This window comes from Hylobates moloch, unplaced genomic scaffold (assembly GCF_009828535.3).
Source record: "Hylobates moloch isolate HMO894 unplaced genomic scaffold, HMol_V3 SCAFFOLD_14, whole genome shotgun sequence".
Lineage (NCBI taxonomy): Eukaryota > Metazoa > Chordata > Mammalia > Primates > Hylobatidae > Hylobates > Hylobates moloch.
The window spans coordinates 69,911,576-69,938,162 of NW_026652289.1; the positions used below are offsets into that span (position 1 = coordinate 69,911,576).

The 26,587-nt window shown below is 40.8% G+C and overlaps 1 protein-coding gene across 5 annotated transcripts in view; it reads right to left on the bottom strand.

Moving 5' to 3' along the window:
* Positions 1-26,587, bottom strand: part of GOLM2 (golgi membrane protein 2) — a 122,297-nt gene that overhangs the window by 16,984 nt on the left and 78,726 nt on the right. For all 5 annotated transcript variants that reach the window (XM_032174184.2, XM_032174183.2, XM_058427870.1 and 2 more), the window contains exons 7-8: positions 17,747-17,845; positions 16,295-16,465 (exon numbers count right to left, since the gene is read on the bottom strand). In XM_032174184.2, coding sequence (XP_032030075.1) covers positions 16,295-16,465; positions 17,747-17,845 — 270 coding nt within the window. The remainder of the gene's footprint in view (positions 1-16,294; positions 16,466-17,746; positions 17,846-26,587) is intronic.

A 26,587-nucleotide genomic window follows, 5' to 3' on the forward strand; every position in this document is an offset into this window, starting at 1 on the left:
GGGGTGAGCCACCACACCTGGCCTATGATGTGTACTAACAGGAATTAAATAGTAGACTTCATCTCTGAGGCATTTCAACTTTTTACAACCTTTAATACTGTTCTGCTGCTCCATAACAAAACTGTTAAATCTGTGCCCAGCTGGGGGAGTAATAAAGTACTTATAAAATTAGCCGGGCGTAGTGGCGGGCGCCTGTAGTCCCAGCTACTCGGAGAGGCTGAGGCAGGAGAATGGTGTGAACCCGGGAGGCGGAGCTTGCAGTGAGCCGAGAGCGCGCCACTGCACTCCAGCCTGGGCAACAGAGCGAGACTCGAGGGCCCCCCCCCCCCCCCCGGCCCCCGGACCGGGGAACAACTCCACAAAAAAAAAAAAAAAAAAAAAAAAAAAGTAATTATATTTAGTTTGGATCCTAGATTTCCTTATATTGTTGCAAAATTCAATTGTGCGCTTGAATATTATTTTCACTCTGGTGGCCAGCTGAAAATGATTTGATTATCAGCAACAATATAGGTTCATCCCAATAGTTTAAACATGAGAACACAAAGAAACAACACACCCACTAGATATTGAAAGTCTTTGAGTTGTATCAAGTTTGAAAAATTGTAACAGATTATTTTCAATATTTAAATTCCTTTTCTGGGCTAAGTGAGCTAAAGTCTATTAAATATATAATAAGCATGTATGGCATGTATATGAAGTAATTTTTCATACATTTTACTTTAATTCATATACCACGTGGTCTAACTTCATATGCTCCACATCACCTAATTAGGCATTTAATGCACTTTTCAATTCACGTTAAACAACACAATAAAACTTCAAACAGAATGCTAGACATTCTGTAAGACATCTCAAATATCAGACTACAAACTTCAGAAACTAGTAGAGAAAAAATTGAGTAAGGGCTTCGGTCATGTGGAATAGATAAACTTCAAACTTTTCCATTTACAAAGGCATAGTTTGAATACAACTATCCTTTTAAACTAGTGAGTTTTATTGGGAAGGTATGAGAAAGCAAATGTTAAATGAGAAGGCAAATGCAGCCATTTCTCGTGGCTAAAATTTTATGTTTTATTAAAAAAAAATTTTTTTTTGAGATAGAGTCTCACTCTGTCGCCCAGGCTGGAGTGCAGTGTTGCGATCTCGGCTCACCACAACCTCCATTTCCTGGGTTCAAGTGATTCTTCTGCCTCAGCCTCTCCAGTAGCTGGGATGACAGGGGTTTATCACAACACCCGTCTAATTTTCTTTTGCATTTCTTTTGCATTTTCGCCATGTTGGCCAGGCTGGTCTCGAACTCCTGACTTCAAATGATCTGCCCACCTCGGCCTCCCAAAGTGCTGGGATTACAGGCATGAGCCACCACACCCAGCCTCATGGCTAAAAGTTTAAAATCAAAGTTATAAAGTCTTTACTTCTGTCTATCTGTATTATGTGTACAGGTATACATGTATGTTTGTATATTGTCTATATGGTATCACTGACCTATAAATAAATGAACACTCATAAATTAAATAACTAGCCTGCATGCTTTTCAAGATCATATGACTTTGGCAATCTTTGGTAAATAAAGATAGTTTTATTTTTTATTTTATTTTATTATATTTTTGAGACGGAGTCTTGTTCTATTGCCAGGTTGGAGTGCAGTAGCGTGATCTCAGTTCACTGCAATCTCTGCCTCCCCGGGTTCAAGCGATTCTCCTGCCTCAGCCTCCTGAGTAGGTGGGACTACAGGCGCATACCACCACACCCAGCTGATTTTTGTATTTTTAGTAGAGACGGGGTTTCACCATGTATGGCCAAGATGGTCTTGATCTTTTGACCTTGTGATCCGCCTGCCTCGGCCTCCCAAAGTGCTGGAATTACAGGCATTAGCCACCGCACCCGGCCCTAAAGATAGTTTTAAATTGTTGGTAAAATAAAATAGAAACACGTTCAAAAATAAAAACCAGTAGAAAATAAGAGGATAAAAACATTCCTTAATCACAAAAAGGTATTTCAATCAAGAAAAACTAGGCTGTATATTTTAATTCTGTACTATAAGCCAAAGGAAACACCAAGATGAGTCACTTTTGCTTCATTAGTCTGACGTTCGTTTATGGGTTTCAATTTCTCAACTATTTTATTTTTAAAAGTTTATATTTTGGCCGGGCGCGGTGGCTCATGCTTGTAATAACAGCACTTTGGGAAGCTGAGGCGGGCGGATCACGAGGTCAAGAAATCGAGACCACAGTGAAACCCCGTCTCTATTAAAAATATAAAGCAAAACAAAAAAATTAGCTGGGTGTGGTGGCGGGCGCCTGTAGTCCCAGCTACTCGGAGAGGCTGAGGCAGGAGAATGGCGTGAACCCGGGAGGTGGAGGTTGCAGTGAGCCGAGATGGCACCACTGCACTCCAGCCTGGGTGACAGAGCGAGACTCCATCTCAAAAAAAAAAAAAGCTTATATTTTTATGTCATTAATGTAATATATCACCACTATTGTAAGCAAAATGAAACTATTAGAGCTAGTTACAATAAACCTAGAGAGAATGAAACGGAAAGTTTAAGGAAGGCAACCTCTTTTTTCTAGCCTTCATCTATTGGCAGTATTCACTTTCATTTATTCATTTGGTAGTTAACACATTCAACTGATCTTGCATTATTCAATTTAATACCTAGAGTTGTGACTATTTCAAGTACCGTGAAGGTAAATGACACGTGATGACTTATAATCTGTTGAGATATGAGTTATAATCATGAGAGGTGGGAGGTTGGGGTGTACAAACTAACAAAAATGTTACTGCAGGCTTTCTTCACAAAACAATTGTAGGAAAACTATTGACTGGCTTTTGAATTGATTTCATTATCAGGAACATATTAGGGCAAAAAGACCACATTTCTATCTCAAGGGATATAGGCCCTGCATATAGTAGGCACAGGAAGCAATCTATTGACTGATGGACTGGGCTTGTGGAAGGTAAAGAGAAATAAAGGAGATGAAAGAAGCATGGTAGCTAGAATTTATGGCTAACAGCATCTGAACAACCTTACCATCTCCCCATTTCCAAGGCAATCTATACTATCTAGATTTGTGTAGATACACTCCATGATGTTCGCAATGATGAAATCAACTTAAAACCACCTTTCTCAGAATGTATCCCCTGTTGTGATGCAATGTATTCCATGGTTGCTCAAACCCTGTACATTCCAAAGAAAGCTTTGTTTTCAGGACTGGCCCTTGGCTGGATTCTGAGAGATAACCTCTGAGTCCATGAAATATTCTGCTTTATAAATGTTTTTGTATGCCTGAGGCCTGGGCCATTATGTACCAGTCTGATGAGGTCAACTTATCCTACAAAGTGATTTATGGTGAACACAGTTGTTCCTCAATATCCACTGAGGACTTGTTCCAGGACCCCAACAGATACCAAAATCCACAGATGTTAAAGTCCCTTGTATAAAATAGCACAGTAGGTCGGGCACAGTGGCTCATGCCTGTAATCCCAGCACTTTGGGAGGCTGAGGTGGGTGGATCACTTCAGCTCAGGAGTTCGAGACCAGCCTGGCCAACATAGTGAAACCCCATCTCTAACTAAAAATACAAAAACTAGCTGGGCGTTGTGGCACACGCCTGTAATCTCAGCTACTCAGGAGGCTGAGGGAGGAGAATCATTTGAACCTGCGAGGTGGAGGTTGCAGTGAGCCGAGATTGTGCCACTGCACTCCAGCCTGGGCGACAAACGCTTGAATGTGGGAGGCAGAGATTGCAGTGAGCTGAGATCACGCCACTGCATTCCAGCTTAGGTGATACAGCGAGACTGTGTCTTAAAACAAACAAACAAAGAGCATTGTAATAAATCTTCATATCTGATAGTGGATGTCTTTACACTTTATTCCTTTTATAAATTGTCTTGGCTATCCTTATTCCTTTGCAGTTTCCATACACATTTTAGAGTCAGCTTATCAGATTCCACCCAAAACCCCCAAACTCTGCTGGGATTATAATTGGGATGGCAATGAAGTTCTAGATTAATCTGGGAGGAATTGACATAATTAAAACATTGAGCATGCCAATCCATGGGCATGATTTATATATTAATTAATTTCTGTGAACAATATTTTGTAGCTTATAGAGGTTCTTGTAAATCTTTTGTAAGAACTTTTCAAGGTATCTGATGTCTTTTTATGCTATTAAAAAGTTTCTTTTTAAAAGTTTTACTATGTTTACTGCTGCTATATATAGAAATATAATTTGTATATAAATCTTACATGTAATGACTTTGCTAAATACATTTGTTTATAAATTGTTTTGAGTTTTCTACATATAAAATCATATTGTCTACAAATAGTATCAGCTTATCAGTTATATTGCTTCCTTTCCAATCTCTATACCCTTTATTTCCTTTTCTGTGCTTTATTTCATTGATTAGAATCTACAGTGAAAAGCTGAATAGAAGTGATGATGGTGGGTATCCTTTTCTAGATCTCAAGGGAAGGTTTTTGAGAATTAATTACTAAATTTGATATTCGTCATAGGATGCTTAAAATACTCTATCGAGTTAAGGAAATTACTTTCTAATCCTACTTTGCTTAAAATTGGTTGTTTTATTATAAATGCATGAATTTCCTCAAATGCTCACTTTACATCTTTTGAGATGATTTTCCTCATATATTTTGTTAATGTGGTAAGTTACATAGATCGCTTTTCAAATATTAAACAACCTTGAATTTTCAGATTAAATCCAACGTGGTCATCATGTATATAATTTTTATCTACCTCTGGATTTGACTTGCTAATAATATTTTGTTCAGAATTTTTTTCTTTTTTTTTTTTGAGACCAAGTCTCACTCTGTCACCAGGCTGGAGTGCAGTGGCACAATCTTGGCTTACTGCAACCTCTGCCTCCTGGGTTCAAGTGATTCTCCAGCCTCAGCCTACGAAGTAGCTGGGACTACATGCACGCACCACCGTGCCCAGCTAATTTTTGTATTTTTAGTAGAGACAGGGTTTCACCATGTTGACCAGGCTGGTCTCGAACTCCTGACCTCAGGTGATCCACCTGCCTTGGCCTCCCAAAGTGCTGGGATTTACAGGCGTGAGCTATCGTGCCTGGCCTCGTTTAGGATTTTTATATCTATATTAATAAGAGAAACTGCCATATTTTTTCTTTCTCATAATATTCTTAGTTTTGCTGTCCAACTTATGCTGGTCTCATAAAATGGGTTGGGGAGTGTTTTTTCCTTTTCAATTCTCTGAAATTTTATGTTACATTGGTTGTATTCTTTCATGTTTGAAATAATTCACCAGCTGGGTGCAGTGGCTCACACCTGTAATCCCAGTACTTTGGGAGGCCAAGCCAGGAGCATCACCTGAGGTTGGGAGTTCAAGACCAGCCTGACCAAGATGGAGAAACCCTGTCTCTATTAAAAATACAAAATTAGCAGGGCATGATGGCACGTGCCTGTAATCCCAGCTACTCAGGAGGCTGAGGCAGGAGAATCTCTTGAACCCGGGAGGCAGAAGTTGCAGTGAGTTGAGATTGCGCCATTGCACTCTAGCCTGGGCAACAAGAGCAAAACTCCATCTCAAAAATAAATAAATAAATAAAAAATAAAGAATTCATCAATGAAACCATTTAGGTACCAAAATATTAACTTACAGATTCAATATGTTAATAGACATGGAACTATTCAGATTTTCCCTATCTTTTTGTGTCAGTTTTGTATAGAAGTGTTTTCCTAGGACATTGGCCATTTCATCCAACTTTGCAAATGTTTTGGCATTAAATTAATAATACCTCTTATCATGTGTCCTTTCATATTATTTGTAGGATATATATTGATGTTCTTTTTTCCATTTTTGTTATTGAGAATTTGTGTCATCTCGATCTCCTGATCTCGTGATCCGCCCGCCTCGGCCTCCCAAAGTGCTAGGATTACAAGCGTGAGCCACCGCGCCCGGCCGAGAATTTGTGTCATCTCTTTCTGTCTTAATGTGTGCTGACGATCTTTCCAATTTCTTTTTTTTTTTGAGATAGAGTCTCACTTTGTCGCCCAGGATGGAGTACAGTGGCGCAATCTTGACTCACTGCAACCTCCGCCTCCTGGGTTCATGCCATTCTCCTGCCTCAGCCTCCCAAGTAGCTGGAACTACAGGCGCCCGCCACCACGCCTGGCTAATTTTTTGTATTTTTTTTTAGTAGAGACGGGGCTTCACTGTGTTAGCCAGGATGGTCTCGATCTCCCGACTTTGTGATCTGCCCGCCTCGGCCTCTCAAAGTGCTGGGATTACAGGCATGAGCCACCACGCCTGGCTGGTCTTTCCAATTCACTTGACTTTTCCTCTTCTTTTTTTTTTGAGACAGAGTCTCGCTCTGTCACCCAGGCTGGAGTGCAGTGGCGTGATCTCGGCTCACTGCAAGCTCCACCTCCCAGGCTCATGCCATTCTCCTGCCTCAGCCTCCCGAGTAGCTGGGACTACAAGCGCCCGCCACCACGCCCGGCTATTTTTTTTGTATTTTTAGTAGAGACGGGGTTTCACCGTGTTAGCCAGGATGGTCTCGATCTCCTGACCTTGTGATCCGCCCGCCGGCCTTCACTTGCCTTTTCAAAGAACCAGTTTTTGGTTTGCTTGATTTCATACAGTGACCCTGAATTAGTAATCAAGCTAAACTCTCATTGACTTTTGCCAGTCTCTTTTGAGGGAAGGGGGGAACTTTTGATACCTATTCAACTTATTTAATGATTATTGGTTTATTCAAGTTTTCAAATCTTCATGAGCCAATTTAGGTAACTAATAATTGCCACAGTTTGAATGTGTCCTCTCCAAAATTCATGTTGCAGCTTAATCCCTACTGTGGTGGTATTAAGAGATGGGGCCTTTGGGAGGTGATTAGGCCATTAGGGCTCCACTCCTATAAATGGGATGAGGGACCTTAGAAAAGGGGGCTGAGCGCGGTGGCTCACGCCTGTAATCCCAGCACTTTGGGAGGCTGAGGCGGGCGGATCACCTGAGGTTAGGAGTATGAGACCAGCCTGACCAACATGGAGAAACCCCGTCTCTACTAAAAATATAACATTAGCCAGGCATGGTGGTGCATGCCTGTAATCCCAGCTACTTGGGAGGCTGAGGCAGGAGAATCACTTGAACCCGGGAGGTGGAGGTTGCAGTGAGCCGAGATCGTGCCATTGCACTCCAGCCTGGGCAACAAGAGTGAAACTCCATCTCAAAAAAAAAAAAATTCTACATGTAAAGGAAGATCAGGTATTCTGTGATACACTAGCTTGCCTCTCCAATGTTGCTTGGGAGAATGATTAATAACCACTGTTAAATAAATGAAACCCTGCTGCTATACAGAAAAGCCAATATGAGAAGCAATTTGCTCAACAATCACTCCCTACTGTTCGGAGTAGCCACCCTCATGACTTTCCATATGGGAGCTGACATTTGAAGTAAATTCTTATCTCTATTCAAAGCATCTAAATACAAATGGTATGTCCCTCCTAGCTGGCAAACATGTGGGCCTCGCCTGGATTTTCAGTTTCAACTATTTTGGAAGATGTCTATTTCTTTGAAGTATCCCTAAACTATATTTTGTGTCACCACATAGCCTACATTCTAAAGTTTAAATTAAACTAACCCAAATACATCTTCCAAATATGGTGAAACATACCCCAAAATGTTCTAGCCACTTTTGCATGATGTGGTAATACAAAATTAAATTTATAAAAATATGCAGCTCTTTATAAATATATCAATATAAGTATGATATATTAAGCTATAAAACAAAAATACTAAGTTAAAGCTGCCAAAAAATTTGTAGTGAGGTCAAGAATGGTAGCTCATGCCTGTAATCCCAGCACTTTGGGACATTGAGGTGGGAGGACTGCTTGAGCTCAGGAGTTTGAGACCAGCCTGAGCAACGTGGTGAAACTCTGTCTCTGCAAAAATACAAAAATTAGCCAGGCATGGTGGCACACACCTGTAGTCCCAGCTATTCAGGAGGCTGAGGTGGGAAGATCCCTTGAGCCCAAGGAGGTCAAGGTTGTAGTGTGCTATGAACATGCCAATGCAGTATAACCTGGGTGAGACAGTGAGACCCTGTCTCAAAAAACAAAACAAAACAAAAATTGTGGTGATAACTATATAAAGTCTAAGGACTTCCCCTCCTTTTCTGATAGTGTCTTCAATAAAATTTTCAACTTTTTTCTAACAGCATGTTATTTTGTACCTACATAGTATCAAGTGCTTTTATTTTTTATTTACTTATTTATTTATTTGAGACAGGGTCTCACTCTGTTGTCTATGCTGGAGTGCAGTGGCGTGATCATGGCTCACTGCAACCTCTGCTTCCCAGATTCAAGTAATCCTCCCACTCACCCTCCTGAGTAGCTGAGACTACAGGCGTGCACCACCACACCTGGCTAATTTTGTATTTTCAGTAGAGACAGGGTTTCGCCATGTTGGCCAGGCTGCTCTCAAACTCCTGGCCTCAAGTGATCCACCTGCCTCAGCCTCCAAAAGTGCTGGGATTACAGGCGTGTGCCACTGTGCCCGGCCACATTGAAATTTTTGAGAATAATGATTTAGATATATATATATATACTATATATATATATATATACAGTATATACAAATTTGACAAGTATTAAATGAAAGAGAAAAATTGTAAGTCAAAAAAGAAGAAAATTATAAAGCAAAACTGTACTTAAAAATGCATTTTCAGAGGCCGGGCGCGGTGGCTCACGCTTGTAATCCCAGCACTTTGGGAGGCCGAGGCGGGCGGATCACAAGGTCAGGAGATCGAGACCACGGTGAAACCCCGTCTCTACTAAAAATACAAAAAATTAGCCGGGCGTGGTGGCGGGCGCCTGTAGTCCCAGCTACTCGGAGAGGCTGAGGCAGGAGAATGGCGTGAACCCGGGAGGCGGAGCTTGCAGTGAGCCGAGATCGCGCCACTGCACTCCAGCCTGGGCGACAGAGCAAGATTCCATCTAAAAAAAAAAAAAATGAATTTTCATTGGGCTCAGTGATGCATGCCTATAAATCCCAGCTACTCAGGAGGCTAAGGCAGGAGGATGATTTGAGCCCAGGAGTTTGAATCCAGCCCGGCAGCATAGCAAGACCCTGTCTGTCTCTCTCTCTCTTTTTTTCTTTTGAGACAAGGTCTTGCTCTGTTGCCCAGGCTGGAGTGTAGTGGCACGATCATGGCTTACTGCAGCCTCTAACTCCTGGGCTTAAACAACCCTGCTAACTCAGCCACCCAATGAGGTGGGGCTACAGGAGCACGCCTCCATGCCCAGCTAATTTTTGTATCTTTTGTAGAGACGGGGTTTCACCATGTTGCCCAGGCTGGTCTTGAACTCCTGGGCTCAAGTGATCCATCTGCCTCGGCCTCCCAGTGTTAGGATTACAGGCATGGGCCACTGTGCCAGGCCACCTGTCTCTTAAATAACTAAAATAAAATAAATTTTTCTTATAACTAAATAGTTTTTTACTCTATGGAAAGCAAAGCTGAATAAACACAAGAATACTAATTTTTTTTTTTTTTTTTTGAGACAGGGTCTTGCTCTGTTGCCCAGGCTGGAGTGCAGTGGCGCAACCTTGGCTTACTGCAACCTCCGCCTCCCAGGTTCAAGATTATTGTGCCTCAGCCTCCCGAGTAGCTGGAATTACAGGCATGCACCAACAAGCCCTGCTAATTTTTGTATTTTTAGTAGAGATGGGGTTTTACCATATTGGCCAGGTGGGAGAATCACTTGAACCCAGGAGGCAGAGGTTCTAGTGAGCTGAGATTGTGCCACTGTACTCCAGCCTGGGCAACAGAGCAAGACTCCAACTCAAAAAAAAAAAAAAAAAAAAAAAAAAAAGGAACAGTATATTTATGTCCAGATAGAATAAAAGAAATGATTTTTATAAAAGAAATGATCTTCTATAAGAGAAATGAAAATCATCATAAGAGTCTAGATAGATATGCTTGAATATATACAAATAAAGATCTTTTGTGTCAAGTTGTATAAAGTTGCATGATACAAGATCAACACACACAAAAATCAGTCATATTTCTTTTTTTTTTTTTTTTCCTTGAGAGAGTGTCTCACTCTGTCACCCAGGCTGGAGTGTAGTATCGCGATCTTGGCTCACTGCAACCTCCACCACCTGGTGCAAGCGATTTTCATGTCTCAGCCTCCCGAGTAGCTGGGATTACAGGCATTTGCCACTGCACCCGGATAATTTTTGTATTTTAGTAGAGACGAGGTTTCACCATGTTGGCCAGGCTGGTCTCGAACTCCTGACCTCAGATGATCCACCCACCTCAGTCTCCCAAATGCTGGGATTACAGGCATGAGCCACCAGGCCAGGCCAAAAATCAGTCATATTTATATGCACTATCAAGAAGTCTAAAAGGAAAATTAAGAAAACAGTTCGATTTACAATGACATCAAAATAATAAAATGCTTAGGAATAAATTTAACCAAGGCAGCACAAGACTTGTACACTAAAAGCTACAAAACATTGCTGAAAGGAATTAAAGATGACCTAAATAAATGGAAAGACATCCCATATTTATGGATTGAAAGACCTGATATTGTTAAGATAGTAGTGCTCCAAAGTGATCTACAGATTCAATGCAATTCCTTTAATTTTTTTTTTTTTTTTTTCAGACAAGGTCTTGCTCTGCTGCCCAGGCTGGAATGCAATGGCACAATCTCAGAACCTCAGCTCCCTGCAGCCTCTGCCTCCTGGGCTCAAGCGATCCTCCCACCTCAGCTTCTCAAGTAATGGGGACTACAGGTGCATGCCACCACATGTGGCTAGTTTTTGTATTTTTTGTAGAGACAGGGTTTTGCCATGTTGCCCAGGCTGGTATCAAACTTCTGGGCTCCAGTGATCCGCCTGCCTCAGCCTCCCAAAGTGCTGGGATTACAGGCATGAGCCATCGCACTCGGCTAATTTTTTATTTTTATTGTTTCAGAGACAGGGCTCACTTTGTCACTCAAGCTGGAGTGCAGTGGAACAATCATAGCTCACCATAACCTTGAACTCCTGGGCTCAAGCAATCCTCCCACCTCAGCATCCACAGTAGCAGAGGCTACAGGCTTGTGCCACCACGCCTGGCTAATTTTTAAATTTTTTGTAGAGATAGGGTCTTGCTGCGTTGCCCAGGCTGGTCTTGAACTCCTGGCCTCATGTGATCCTCCTGCCTTGGCCCCACAAAATGCTGGAATTACAGGTGTGAGCACTGTGCCTAGCCACAATTCCTTTTAAAATATCACTGCCTTTTTAGTAGAAATGGAAAAGCAGATCCTACACTAAAATTACAAGGGATCATGAAGAGCTAAAATAATCTTAAAAACAAACAAAGTTGAAGGACTCATAATTCACAATTTCAAAACTTACTACAAAGTTATAGCAATTAAAATAGTATGATACTGGCATAAGGAGAGACATATAGATAAATGTGACAGAACTTATAATTTAGAAATAAACCCATATATCTGTGGTCAATAGATTTTTGAGAAGGATACCAAGATTGTTCAATGGGAAATGAAGAGTCTTTTCAATAAATGTTGCTGGGACAACTGGTATCCACACACAAAAGGATTAAGTTAGACCTTACCTCAAATCATATACAAAAACTAACTTTAAATGGATGAAAGACCTAAATATAACAGCTAAACCTATGAAAGTCTTAGAAGAAAACACAGGGGGAAATCTTCATGACCATGATTTTGGCACTGGTTTCTTAGATATGATACTCAAAGTATGAACAAAAACCAAAAATAGATAAATTGGACCTCATCCAAATTAAAAACTTTTGTGCATGAAAGGACACTATCAAGAATGAAAAGACAACCCATAGACTGTGCAAAAATATTTGCAAATCATACATCTGATTAGGGTCTAGTAACCAGAATACATTTTCAAAAACCTCTTAAAACTCAACAACCAAGACAAATAACCCAACGTAAAAATGGGCAAAGGGCTGGGCCCAGTGGCTCGTACCTATAATCCCAGTGCTTTTGGGAGGCCAAGATGGGAGGATTGTTTGAGGCCAGGAGTTGGAGACTAGCCAGGGCAAGACAGCAAGACCCCATCTCCACAAAAGCTAAAAAATAAATACATACACTAGCCAGGCATGGTAGGATATGCTTATAGCCACAGCTACTAGTGAGGCTGAGGTAGGAGTATTACTTGAGCCTAGGAGTTTGAGGCTGCAGTGAACTATGACTGTGCCACTGAACTCTGGCCTGGGTGACAAAGCTAGATTCTGTCTCTAAAAGTAAATTTTAAAAAAGGACAAAGGTCTTGAAAGAACAGTTCTCCAAAGAGGATATACAAACGGCCAAAAAGGACACAGAAAAGGTGCTCAATGTCATTAGTGAAATGCAAATAAAAACCACAAGGAAATATCACTTCATATGTACTACATGGTAGAAGGAATGAATGAAAGTTGGGGAGGGGGAAGGAAGGAAGGAAGGAAGGAAGGAAGGAAGGAAGGAAGGAAGGAAGCAAGGAAGGGAGGGAGGGAGAGAGGGAGGGGATGTGGAGAAATTGGAACTCTTATACGTTGTTGGTGGGAATGTAAAATGGTACAGCTGTTGTGGAAAATGGTTTGGCAGTTCCTCAAAAAGCTAAACATAGAACTATCATATGACTCAGCAGTTTCACACCTAGGTATATAGCCAAAAGAATTAAAAACAAGTGTTTAAAAAACTTGTACATAAATGTTCATAGAAGCACTATTCGATAGCCAAAATGTAGAAACAACCCATATTTACATCAACAGATGAATAAACAAAATGTATCCATACAACTGAATATTATCCAGCCATAAAAAGAAATAAAATACTGATACATGCTACATGCTACAACATGGTCGAACTTTGGAAAAATTATGCTAAATAAAAGAAGCCAGACACAAAAGGCCACATACCGTATGATTTTTTTTTTTTTTTTAAGATGCAGTTTCGTTCTGTTGCCAGGCTAGAGTGTAGTGGCATGATCTCAGCTCACTGCAACCTCCAACTCCCTGGTTTGAGTGATTCTCCTGCCTCAGCCTCCCAAGTAGCTTGGCTAACACGCACGTGCCACCACGCCCAGCTAATTTTTGTATTTTTTTTTTTGAGACGGAGTCTTGCTCTGTCGCCCAGGCTGGAGTGCAGTGGTGTGATCTCAGCTCACTGCAAGCTCCGCCTCCTGGGTTCACACCATTTTCCTGCCTCAGCCTCCCGAGGAGCTGGGACTACAGGTGCCCACCACCACGCCCGGCTAATTTTTTTGTATTTTTAGTAGAAACGGGGTTTCAGCATGTTAGCCAGGATGGACTCGAACTCCTGACCTCGTGATCTGCCTGCCTCAGCCTCCCAAAGTGCTGGGATTACAGGCTTGAGCCACCGTGCCTGGCCTAATTTTTGTATTTTTAGTAGAGATGGGATTTCACCATGTTGGCCAGGATGGTCTCGATCTCCTGACCTTGTGATCCACCCGCCTTGGCCTTTCAAAGTACTGAGATTACAGGCATGAGCCACCGCGCCTGGCCGTATGATTCCTTTTATATGAAATATCCAGAATAGGTGACTCCACAGACAGAGAGAAAAAAGCAAATTAGCGGTTGCCAAGTGCTGTGGGTAGGAAAGTACAGAGTTTTGTTTCAGGGTGATGAAAATATTCTGGAACTAGAGTGGTGATAGTTTGTACAACTTTGTGAATGCGCTAAATGCCACTGAATTGTACATTTTGGTGAATTTTACGTGTAACTTACCAAAACAAAAAATTATTTTAATTAAAAAAACTTTTGCATGATAAAGCATAAGAAAGTCCTGTATCAGGAACGACAATATAAGAGGAAAACTGTGATAAATCTGAATTATCTATAAAGATTTGATACGGGGCTGGGCAATGGTGGCTCACGCTTGTAATCCCAGCATTTTGGGAGGCTGAGGTGGGAGGATCACATGAGCACAGGAGTTCAATACCAGTCTGGACAACAGAACGAGACCTCATCTTTGTTTAAAAAATTTAAAAATTAGCCAGGTGTGATGGCACATGCCTGTGGTCTCAGCTACTGAGGAGGGTGAGAAGGGAGGATCATTTGAACCCAAGAAGTCAAGGCTGCAGTGAGCCACAACTGCACCACTGCACTCCAAGCCTGGGTGATAGAGTGAGACCTTGTCTTAAAAAAAGAAAAAAAAAAAAGAAAAAGAGTTGATACAAATAAATAGAACCAATCTACAAAGTTCTCAGGCTAAGTGGTCAAAACTGATGCACAGATTATACACCAAGAAATAATTACAATAAAATTACTCACATAAATATAGGCCACCAGAATAAATGATTATTAAAACATTTTTAAGGAAGCGTTATATTCTAAATACCTTATAAAAACGATAAAAATCAATGTGGCCAGGTCACAGAGAAACCCCTAAACTTAAATAACTCCAGTGACACTTTAACACCGCATGTTCTCACTCACAGGTGGGAATTGAACAATGAGAACACACGGACACAGGAAGGGGAACATCACACTCCGGTGACTGTTGTGGGGTGGGGGGAGAGGGGAGGGACAGCATTAGGAGATATACCTAATGCTAAATGACGAGTTAATGGGTGCAGCACACCAACATGGCACATGGATACATATGTAACAAACCTGCACATTGTGCACATGTACCCTAAAACTTAAAGTATAATTAAAAAAAAAACTGTTCTAGAGAACAATCTGACACTATTTAACAGGTGCTATAAAGCTAGTCAAGTGCTTTGACCCAGTAATTTCATTCTGAGGACTATACTTTTAAAGGAACACCCAAAGTAGGAAGAACAGGAAATAACTGGGAAAAAAATAGTAACAATCATGACAGCTACAATGAGAAAATACGAAATGATCTAAACAATAAGAGAGGAGACCTAAGTAAACTGTTATTATTGCCTAAGCACAATAGAATATATGTATATATATGTATACATATATACAGAATATATGTATACATATATATACACTTAAGAAAATCTTAAGTGATCAAATTAAGATATTTTATTTGTTATGCTCTTACTGTACACCTCTTCTTGTTGAGATGTAAGTTTTCAGGCCAATCCCCCAACCCAATTTTGAGGAAATATTTTTTCATTATATTTAAAATGTTAGCTAAATCTTTGTAATAAAAATGTTTTTCACACAATACTTTGGTCAAGATACACAGACATGCTTTAAAATATCAAGGAATTTCCTATTTGAAGAAAAAAGAAAGGAAAGCCAATTAAATTAATGCAAACTATACATTCATATATATGAACAAATTTGAACAACTGTTACAAGACCAACAAAAATACCTTGAATAGGCCGGGCACGGTGAATCATGCCTGTAATCCCAGCACTTTGTGAGGCTAAGGCAGGAGGATCGCTTCAGCCCAGGAGTTCAAGACCAGCCTGGGCAACAAAGCAAGACCCCGTCTCAAAAAATAAATAAATAAAAATAAAGAAATAAAGTAAAATACCTTGAATAAATTCACAAATATAACATTGTTCAATTATTAGCTTACATGCAACCTTTGTACAAATAACTGCCTAACCAGTGCTCTGCACAGTTGCTACCATAGACAGAAGCCATCATAAAAACCAAAGGCTTGATCTTACTCCTGGTGACTGATAAAAATTAAAAATAAATAAATCAACCAAAGACAAACTGAAGCTTTTAGAGATTCTGTCTATTCAGAATTGAAGGTAAGAAGATGCCATGAAAAGCAGAACCAGTGAAAAGCACAGTTTAAGGAAGCTGATCTAAGGGACACTCTCCTGCCTCAAATTCTACTACTAGAATTTTTTCTTATACTTCTAACATCTAAATGAGGAAAATGCAATTGCAGGGAATGGAGTAGGAAGCAGTATTGAGCAATCTACTAAGGCAATCTCCCCAGAGTGTATGTTTCTCCCAGAATGTTCCATTTTTCAAAACTATTTCTCTTCTCCCTAATCAAAGTTTTCATTTGTTAGCCTATCAAAATATATTTTTTCTCATTTCTCCAAAAAAGTTTATATTCATAAGAACTAATCGCATTTTTTTAAAAAGTCAACTCACCTGAAATTTATTATTTAACAATGGAGAACATGAGAACCTTTTTAAAGTTTTCTTTAAAATAGTATTTATCCATTTAAAACCTATATTTCCTTTAAATTTTGACACTTTCATACCTTCTCTTTAAATACATATAACTTCACTATACATTTATTAGAGAGCAGAATAATGAAGACCTTAATTCATATTACATTTAAAGAAATATTTTTAGCATAATATTCATCAATTGATTCTTACTTTGCTTCAATTTATGGAAATCACTGACTCTATCCTTGGTAGCCTGCTTTAGTATATCTGTTTGAATTCTGGGTTCACTGTCCAAGTTTGAGCCTGGAATTAAACGCTGAAGAGGACTGGAAGGATTGTGTTTTGAAGTACCGGGGTTTCCATGGTGGTTTACGTGTGAATCTGTGGCATAAAAACATCAAATTAAAAGAATATAATTTAATTTAATCTTTTAAAGATGAATTTCACAAGATCTGCTTTGGAAAGCTAAGACACACTACACACTATTGTTTAACATTGGGTAGTCGCAAAGCTTTTTTTTTTTAAAGGTTTATTCTCATTACTTTAATCAAATATTATAACCAATGTGATTTTAGCTGTGGGAAGTTTACTGATCATTCCCAGGTGAGTATCTCCACTAATGGCCATAAACTTATTCACCAAAAAGATATACAGTAGAAATCCATAGATTAATATAGCAACGATACCCATATCTTTTCCTCCCTCCAAATTCCATATCACTATCAGAAATCTCCAAAATCCAGCAAGGCTTTCAAAATTTCTACTCTCTAAAGTCATCTTCATCTATACAGTGACTCACAAGTGTTGACTCTTGATTCTTTCTTAGCATTATCTACTGGATACCACCTCTCTTTCCCCCACCTCCCTTTTTATCCTCATCAATGACTTTAATTTTGGATCCAAAACATCCTATGCCACTCTGACCTTTTTCCTTTCCATCATCTCCTTTAAGCAGGTCTCTTCAATCATATCTACTCTCATTTTAGGGAAATGTTCTATAAAATGGAATGAGTGTTCAGAAAATAAACAAATACATTCATAAGTACGAAGTAAAGAGTTTAATATAGGTAGGCACTATAATTTATAGAAGGCCTCTATGAGATAAATTTGAACACATTTTGAAGAAGCTAAACCTGTATAGCAGGCAGAGAGGAAAGGGAATGTAGCTCAGAGTGGCATAATAAATAATTCTTCTGTTCTTTTTATTTATTTTTTTTTTTTTGAGACGGAGTCTCACTCTGTCGCCCAGGCTGGAGTGCAGTGGCGCAATCTCGGCTCACTGCAAGCTCTGCCTCCCGGGTTCAGGCCATTCTCCTGCCTCAGCCTCTCCAAGTAGCTGGGACTACAGGCGCCCGCCACCACGCCCGGCTAATTTTTTGTATTTTTAGTAGAGACGGGGTTTCACCGTGGTCTCGATCTGCTGACCTCGTGATCCGCCCGCCTCGGCCTCCCAAAGTGCTGGGATTACAAGCGTGAGCCACCACACCCGGCCTAGATTATTATTTCTCTCTGAGCTTTTACTAGTCTAAAAAAATAATAACATTACCTCAAAGAATAAATGCTATTTCACTATACTGCTAAGTGATATATTTTATACACTGTATAACTGTACATGACTAGTAGGTTGGTTTCAAATGGAATTATAAGCATAAGACTTCATACCTGGAGGCATATTTGGGGAGAGAGGTTGTCCAGTTGGAAGATGGGAGATTGCTTGATGACTTTCATGTTGAGAAACTGAAATAGGAGGCTTCCTTAAAGCTACAAGAAAAAAAATAAAAATAAATCCATATTATTCCCATTGATACTATGATTTCTAAAAAAAAAAAAAAACCACGTGAATCAATTTACACTGCACTAATTCTATGATGTTTATTCTAATTTTGTAATCCTTATAGTTGGTATGCTAATTTATTTACAGTTACTAATTGATACACTGTACCTGTACTATCCATCACAGATTTTTTTTTTTTGGAGGGGGACAGAGTCTCGCTCTGTCTCCCAGGCTGGAGTGCAATAGCATGATCTTGGCTCACTGCAACCTCTGCCTCCTGCGTTCCAGCGATTCTCCCTGCCTCAGCCTCTAGGGTAGCTAGGATTATAGGTGCTCGCCACCACGCCCGGGTAAGTTTTGTATTTTCAGTAGAGATGGGGTTTCGCCATGTTGGCCAGGCTGGTCTCGAACTCCGGATCTCAGGTGATCTGCTTCCCTCAGCCTCCCAAAGTGCTGGGATTACAGGTGTGAGCCACCGCACCCGGCCCCATCACAGATTTTTTTGACCAATAAATCTGACCAGAATATAAGCTCCATGACAGTACAAACTGTCTTCTTCACCACTATATCCCCAACATCTAGAACAGTGCCTAGCATGTAAGAGAAGTTCAACAAAGATTTGATGAATTAATAAAATGGACTGGGCACGGTGGCTCACGCCTGTAATCCCAGCACTTTGGGAAGCTGAGGTGGGCAGATTACTAGGTCAGGAGTTCAAGACCAGCTTGGCCAACAAGGTGAAACCCCATCTCTACTAAAAATACAAAAAATTAACTGGGCGTGGTGGTGCGTGTCTACAATCCCAGCTACTTAGGAGGTTGAGACAGGAGAATCGCTTGAATCTGGGAGGCGGAAGTTGCAGTGAGCTGAGATTGTGCCATTGCACTGCAACCTGGGTGACAGAGTGAGACTTCATCTCAAATAAATAAATAAAAAAAATGAATCTCTTCAGATACAGTGATCTTCAACAGTGAGACCTTTTTATATGCATAGCACAAATAAAAATTGACACAAGTTAGGTAAGGTATTAAGAATATGTTATTCTTAGTTGCTCAGATTTTCTTTTATTTATTTGCTCAGATTTTCTTTTCTTTTATTTATTTATTTATTTTGAGACAGAGTCTTGCTCTGTCGCCCAGCTTGGCCAACAAGGTGAAACCCCATCTCTACTAAAAATACAAAAAATTAGCCAGGCGTGGTGGTGCGTGTCTGTAATCTCAGCTACTTAGGAGGCTGAGACAGAAGAATTGCTTGAACCTGGGAGGCGGAGGTTGCAGTGAGCTGAGATCATGCCACTGCACTGCGGCCTGGGCGATAAGAGTGAAACTCTATCTCAAAAAAAAAAAAAAAAAAAAAGGGAGGCCAAGGCAGGCGGATCACGAGGTCAGGAAATTGAGACCATCCTGGCTAACACCGTGAAACCCCGTCTCTACTAAAAATACAAAAAAAGAATTAGCCAGGCGTGGTGGGGGGCGCCTGTAGTCCCAGCTACTCGGGAAGCTGAGGCAGGAGAATGGCGTGAACCCGGGATGCAGTGCTTGCAGTGAGCTGAGATCGCACCACTGCACTCCAGCCTGGGTGACAGAGCAAGACTCCGTCTCAAAAAAATAAATAAATAAATAAATAAAATAATTAAAAAAAAAATATATATATATATACTTTTTAATAACGTGTTCCTATAGAAAACTTGGAAAAATAGAAAAGCACAAAGAAATTGAAATTTAACTGTAGTACTACAACTTAAAGATAACCACTGTTATCATCTGGAGAGTATCTCTCTGGTGGGTTTTTTTTTTTATTTCTGTACATTATACTGTATACCTTAAAATTAGGGTTATATCATATATACTATCTTAGAATCTTTTTTATTTGTATTTTACACATATGTTCCATGTCATTCCATTTTTCTCTACAGTATTACCAAATGATAGTGCTGAATCAAAACTCTCAATTTTATAGTTTTGGCTAGAGAGATCTGGGCAAAAAATTGCTACAAGGGGCCAGGAAAGGTGGCTCATGCCTGTAATTCCAGCACTTTGAAAGACCAAGGCATGTGAATCACTTGTGGCCAGAAGTTCGAGACCAGCCTGGCCAAAATAGCAAAACCCCACCTCTACTAAAAATACAAAAAATTTAGCCCAGCGTGGTGGCACATGCCTATAACTCCAGGTACTTGGGGGCCTGAGGCACCAGAATTGCTAGAACCTGGGAGGTGGAGGTTGCAATGAGCCAAGGTCGCGGCACTGCACTCCAGCCTGGGTTGCAGAGTCACAAGGATTATTTTTATTTTTTATTTTCTGAGACAGGGTTTTGCTCTGTTGCCCAAGCTGGAAGGCAATGGCACAATCATCGCTCATTGCAACTTCAACTTCCTGGGCTCAAGTGATCCTCCCAGCTCAGCCTCCCAAGTAGCTGGGACCACAGGCTTGCGCTACTACACTTGGCTGATATTTTATTTTTTGTAGAGATGAGGTCTTACTATGTGGTCCGGGCTGTTCTCAAACTCCTGGCCTCAAGCAATTCTCCCACCTTGGCCTCCCAAACTGCTGGGATTATAGACGTGAACCATCATGCCCAGCTCCCAAAAACTTTAGAGCCCCATAAACTGTAACAACTTAACTAGTTGGTGGATAGACTTTTACTAACATAAGAAAAAGCAATGTGTATCCTGTAAACACTTTGATTTCTATGCTTTTTTTGTTTACTTTCCTTTTTTTGTTTTCTTGAAAAATTCCTTTTAGAAAATCCCAGCCGTGGTTTTGTTGAACTAAGGGGAAAGGTATTTATTTATACCTAGGATAGAATAGTTAGAGGACTTCCCAGAGGCCAGAAGTAATAGTTATAAGCCCCATAAATATAAACACCTGCTATATACCTAAAAAATTAAAAATTAAAAAAAGAGGTAATTATTATAGTTAGTCATACTGAAACAAACGATGATCTAGAAAAATGCTAGCTGACTTGGAGACAATTAAGAGTGTTAACCTTACCCTCCAATTTTGTATAGGAGATACTTGTGTATACACATACAAGTATCTATTTTTTTTCCTCCACAAAAATGAGATTATGTTATACTTGCTTTCTTGTAACCTGTTTTCTTTTTAGTTTAAAAAATCACAGATACAGATTGGGCACAGTGTCTCATATCTGTAATCCCAATATTTTGGGAGGCCAAGGCAGGAAGATCATTTGAGCCCAGGGGTACCCAGCAAGACTTTAAAAGTAAAAACAATTAGCTGGGTGGGGTGGCACACATCTATAATCCAGCTACTCAGGAGGCTGAGATGGGAGGATCACTTGAGCCCAGGAGGTTAGGGCTGCAGTGAGCCACCACTGCACTCCAGCCTGGGTGACAGAGGGAAACACTGTCTTAAAAACAAGAAACAACATAAGTATCTTTGTTTTTTTTTTTTTTTTTTTTTTTGAGACGGAGTTTTGCTCTTGTTGCCCAGGCTGGAGTGCAATGGCGCGATCTCTGCTCACCACAACCTCCGCCTCCCAGGTTCAAGCGATTCTCCTGCCTCAGCCTTTCCAAGTAGCTGGGATTATAGGCATGCGCCAAGCCCAGCTAATTTTGTATTTTTACTAGAGATGGGGTTTCTCCATGTGGGTCAGACTGGTCTCGAACTCCTGATCTCAGGTGATCCGCCCACCTCGGCCTCCCAAAGTGCTGGGATTACAGGCGTGAGCCACTGCACCCGGCCCAACATAGATATCTTTGTATGCCAATAAATATAGCTCAGCATCATCCTTTTTAGTGGCTACATATTACACTTTTATGGATATAACAAATTTAATGAACCCTCCCTATAAGATTTCCATGGTTTTTAATTTATCATTTTAAACAATTTATGATGAGCATTCTTTTTTTTAATTTTTTTGAGAAGTCGTGCTGTGTTACTCAGGCTGGAGTGCATCAGTGTGATCACGGCTGACTGGAGCCCTGACCTCCCGGGCTCAAGCAGTCCTCCCACCTCAACCTCCTGACTAGCTGGGACCACAGGCATGCAACACTACACCTGGCTAATTAAAAAAAATTTTTTTTGTAGAGGGGAGGTCTCACTATGTTGTCCAGACTGGTCTTGGAACTCCCAGGCTCCAGCCATCTTCCTCTCCTGGCCTCCCAAAGTGCTGGGATTATAGGCATGAGCCACTGTGCCCAGCCTATAAATCTTCAGATAAGAAAGTACTAAGTCAAACAAATTAAGAATACTTCTCAAACAAATTAAGAAAAAACCTGTAACAAATGTGAGCTTGAAAACAATGAAAGTTTGGGGAAAATTAGACGCAGAGTAGACTGCAAACAATATCATGACAATGATTTATGATATCAAAGCAACTCTCAGCCAGGTGGGGTGGCTCACGCCTGTAATCTCAGCACTTTGGGAGGCTGAGTTGGGCAGATCACGAGGTCAGGAGTTTGAAACCAGCCTGGTCAACATGGCGAAACCCCGTCCCTACTAACAATACAAAAATTAGCCGGGTGTGATGGTGTGTGCCTGTAATCCCAGCTATTCAGGAGGCTGAGGCAGGAGAATCGCTTGAACCCAGGAGGCGGAGGAGGTTGCAGTGAGCCGAGATAGCACCACTGCACTCTAGCCTGGGCAATGGAGGGAGACTCTGTCTCAAAAATAAATAAATAAATATAAATAAATAAAGCAGCTCTCTTTATGTTTTAACCTGATCCTCTTCGTTGAAGACCAGAGAGCCAGGGGAAAAATATACAAGTCAAAAGGGAATATCATGCTGCTATCAGAAAATACCATTAATAGCTAGGCTGCTGATATGGTTTGGCTCTGTGTCCCCACCCAAATCTCATGCTGAATTGTAATCCCCAGTGTCGGAGGTGGGACCTGGTGAGAGGTGACTGGATCATGGAGGTGGTTTCTAATGGTTTAGCACCATCCCCATAGTGCTGTCTCGTGATAGAGTTCTCACGAGATCTAGTTGTTTAAAAGTGTGTGGCACCTTCCCCTTTGCTTTCTTCCTCCTTCTCCGGCCATGGGAAGATGTGCTTGCTTCCCCTTCGCCTTCTGTCATGATTACAAGTGTCCTGAGGCCTCCTCAGAAGCAGATGCCTGTACAGCCCGCAGAACCATGAGCTGATTAAACCTCTTTATTTATAAATTACCCAGTCTCTGGTAATTTTTTTTTCTTTTAAACATTTAAAACAAAAATAAAGATGGGGTCTCACTATATTGCCCAGGCTGGTCTAGAACTCTTGAGCTCAAGTGATCCTCCCACCTTGACCTCGCAAAGTGCTGGGATTACAGGCATGAACCATCGTGCCTGGCCTCAGGTAATTCTTTATAGCAATGCAAGATCTGACCAATACAGCTGCTAAAACATATATCATTGATAAAGCCATTATTAAGGAAAAGTATCAAAGATAAAATAATAAAATGTATTTATCACAAAGAGAAAATAGAGGCCACCAAAGCCATTAGAGCATATAGTTTTTATTCTATCACTGATTTTTGTATTATTTATAAAGGAGAGTTATCAGTGTAGAAATTTAATCATTTGACAATATTTATTTATTTATTTATTTATTTATTTATTTATTTATTTATTTATTTATTTTTGAGACTGAGTCTTGCTCTGTTGCCCAGGCTGGAATGAAGTGATGTGATCTCAGCTCCCTGCAACCTCTGCCTCCTGGATTCAAGCAATTCTCGTGCATCAGCCTCCCAAGTAGCTGGGATTACAGGCGAGCACCACCATGCCCAGCTAATTTTTGCATTTTTAGTAGAAGCAGGGTTTCACCATGTTGGCCAGGCTGGTCTCGAATTCCTGACCTCAAGTGATTCGCCCATCTTAGCCTCGCACCCGGCCAATTGGACAATACTTATTAAGTATCTACTATATGCCAAGATCTGTTTTTTTGTTTTGTTTTGTTTTTTCAAGATGGAGTCTTGCTGTGTTAGCCAGGCTGGAGTGCAGTGGCACAATCTCGGCTCACTGCAACCTCCACCTCCTGGGTTCAAGCAATTCTCTTGCTTCAACCTCCTGAGAAGCTGGGATTACAGGCGCCCGCCACCACGCCCGACTAATTTTTGTATTTTTAGTAGAGACAGGGTTTCACCATGTTGGCCAGGATGGTCTCAAACTCCTGATCTCTTGATCCGCCTGCCTCGGCCTTCCAAAGTGCTGGGATTACAGGCGTGAGCCACTGCGCCCTGCCAAGAACTGTTTTTTTTGTTTTTTTGTTTGTTTTTGAGACGGAGTCTCGCTCTGTCGCCCAGGCTGGAGTGCAGTGGCACGAACTCGGCTCACTGCAAGCTCCGCCTCCCGGGTTCACGCCATTCTCCTGCCTCAGCCTCCCAAGTAGCTGGGACTATAGGCGCCCGCCACCACGCCCAGCTAATTTTTTGTATTTTTAGTAGAGACGGGGTTTCACTGTGTTAGCCAGGATGGTCTCCATCTCCTGACCTCGTGATCCGCCCGCCTCGGCCTCCCAAAGTGCTGGGATTACAGGCGTGAGCCACCGCGCCTGGCCACCAAGAACAGTTTTAAACAGCTGGAGATCCAGCAGTGAACAAAATAGACCAAGTTATTGTCCTATGAAGCTTACATTCTTGTTGGGGAGATAACAATAAACAAAAGTTATAAAACATAATATAAAATGTCAGAGTGCTGTGTATAAATTAAAACAGGGAGATGTGATAGAGAGTGGTGGGAAGCTCTATTTAGACAGTTCGGTCAGGGGAGACATTTTTGAGGAGGAATCATTTGAGCAGAGATATGAATGAAACTTGGAGGAAGAACATTCAAACAAAGACTAGCAAGTACAAAGGCCTTGAGACAGGAGCATGCGCAGCATATTTGAGGAAAAGCTAAGGAGTGATGAAAAAGTGTTGGAAATGAGGGAGAGAGGAAAGAAGGGGCCATATTAGAGACACAACAGTAAAAACTTTAAGAATAGGTGGCTAGGTGGCAGAGGTAACTGGGGGCTGGGACTGTATCTGGTAGCTCCTAAGGAGGCAATAACCAGGCAGTAGTCTCATATCACCTTTACCTCTATATTAGATAGATATCCCTTTTTCAAAGGTGAGGAAACAAAAAGCTCATGAGAGTAGAGATAAGACATACCTCTCACTTGACTTAAAAATTCAGAGTAAATATTTCTAAAGAAAATGGTAGGATGCTTACAAAGATGACAGGTGGTTTAGGATTAATCGTCCTCTACTTCTCTATTAGGCTTCAGTTGCAGCCTCTACTCTGAGAGGCAAAAAAAGAACTGATCCTGCCTTTTCCTCTCATTTTCTTACTCTAACAACAGGGCTATAATCTCAAAACTGTATAGACTTCCAATTTCCTGACTAACAGGACTTCATGATCCAGTGCCTATGACTATAAAGAAGGAGTATGGCACTGATAAGCAGTGGTCCTCAACTCTGGCTGCATTCTAATATTACAGACACTACCACAGACGTACTGAATATGGGAACGGGGCATGGGTTTCTATACTTACTGAAAGCTCCAAAGGTGGTTCTACTGCACGGCCAAGAGAATAAAAGAGTAAAAAATTGAGCTTTGGAGTTAGACCAGATTTTCTCTTTTAGAGAGTCAAATCATGGCTCTGTAATTTATTAATTGCATGACTTTGGATTAGTTCCTAATTTTTCTAAGCCTAATTTTTCTAAGCCTCAACACTCATCTATAAAATGATGATGCCATGATCAATGTGGGGACTAAGTGAGAATATTTTCCTCTGGATTATGAGACAAGCCTATCAAATAGTTGGTGATCAATACACACTGGAATATTTAGAGTTGTCAAAGTAATGTATTTATCCTTAGAATGAAAGAGAATCTAAGATTTAGATTGAGAAAATCTGATTAGTTTTACAATTTACATGTAAAACTAATCAATTTATTGACAGGCTGTGATCAATTTTCTGAGCCTCCTGATTATATAGTTGACTTGCACTTCAGAGTCCTGATGAATATTTACTTATAGTAATGTTTTGGAAAGTTACTGAAACTCAGATCAGCAATTGACCACAAAAACTCCTAGAAAGAGATGAAGTAATATTAATCATTCTGAAGCATAAACATTAAATACAAAACAACGGGCCGGGCGCAGTGGCTCACGCTTGTAATCCCAGCACTTTGGGAGGCCGAGGCGGGCGGATCACGAGGTCAGGAGATCGAGACCACGGTGAAACCCCGTCTCTACTAAAAAAATACAAAAAAAAAATTAGCCGGGCGTGGTGGCGGGCGCCTGTAGTCCCAGCTACTCGGAGAGGCTGAGGCAGGAGAATGGCCTGAACCCGGGAGGCGGAGCTTGCAATGAGCCGAGATCGCGCCACTGCACTCCAGCCTGGGCAATAAAGCGAGACTCCGTCTCAAAAAATAAATAAATAAATAAATAAATACAAAACAACGAAATAACATTCTTTCTTTGCTTTGTGTATATGAACAGATACAACACACTTGAAATTTGCTCAAATACTGGTTAGTGGGACTATCTCAGCCCTCCATGAAATATAGGTAAATGTCTACATGTACTACTTAAAATTATGTTTTCATATGGCTCCTGAGACATGGTCTGTGAGTAATGAGTTTCCTTTAAACGTAGAGATCAATTTATTTAATTTAAAAAGGACAACATGAACTTCCACTGCTAGCAATGACATACTAACCAGTATTGGGTTTACTCTACCCTAAACAATTATAAAGGCAGGAAAAATACATGAGGCAGCTGTTTGTAAGCACTGTACAACC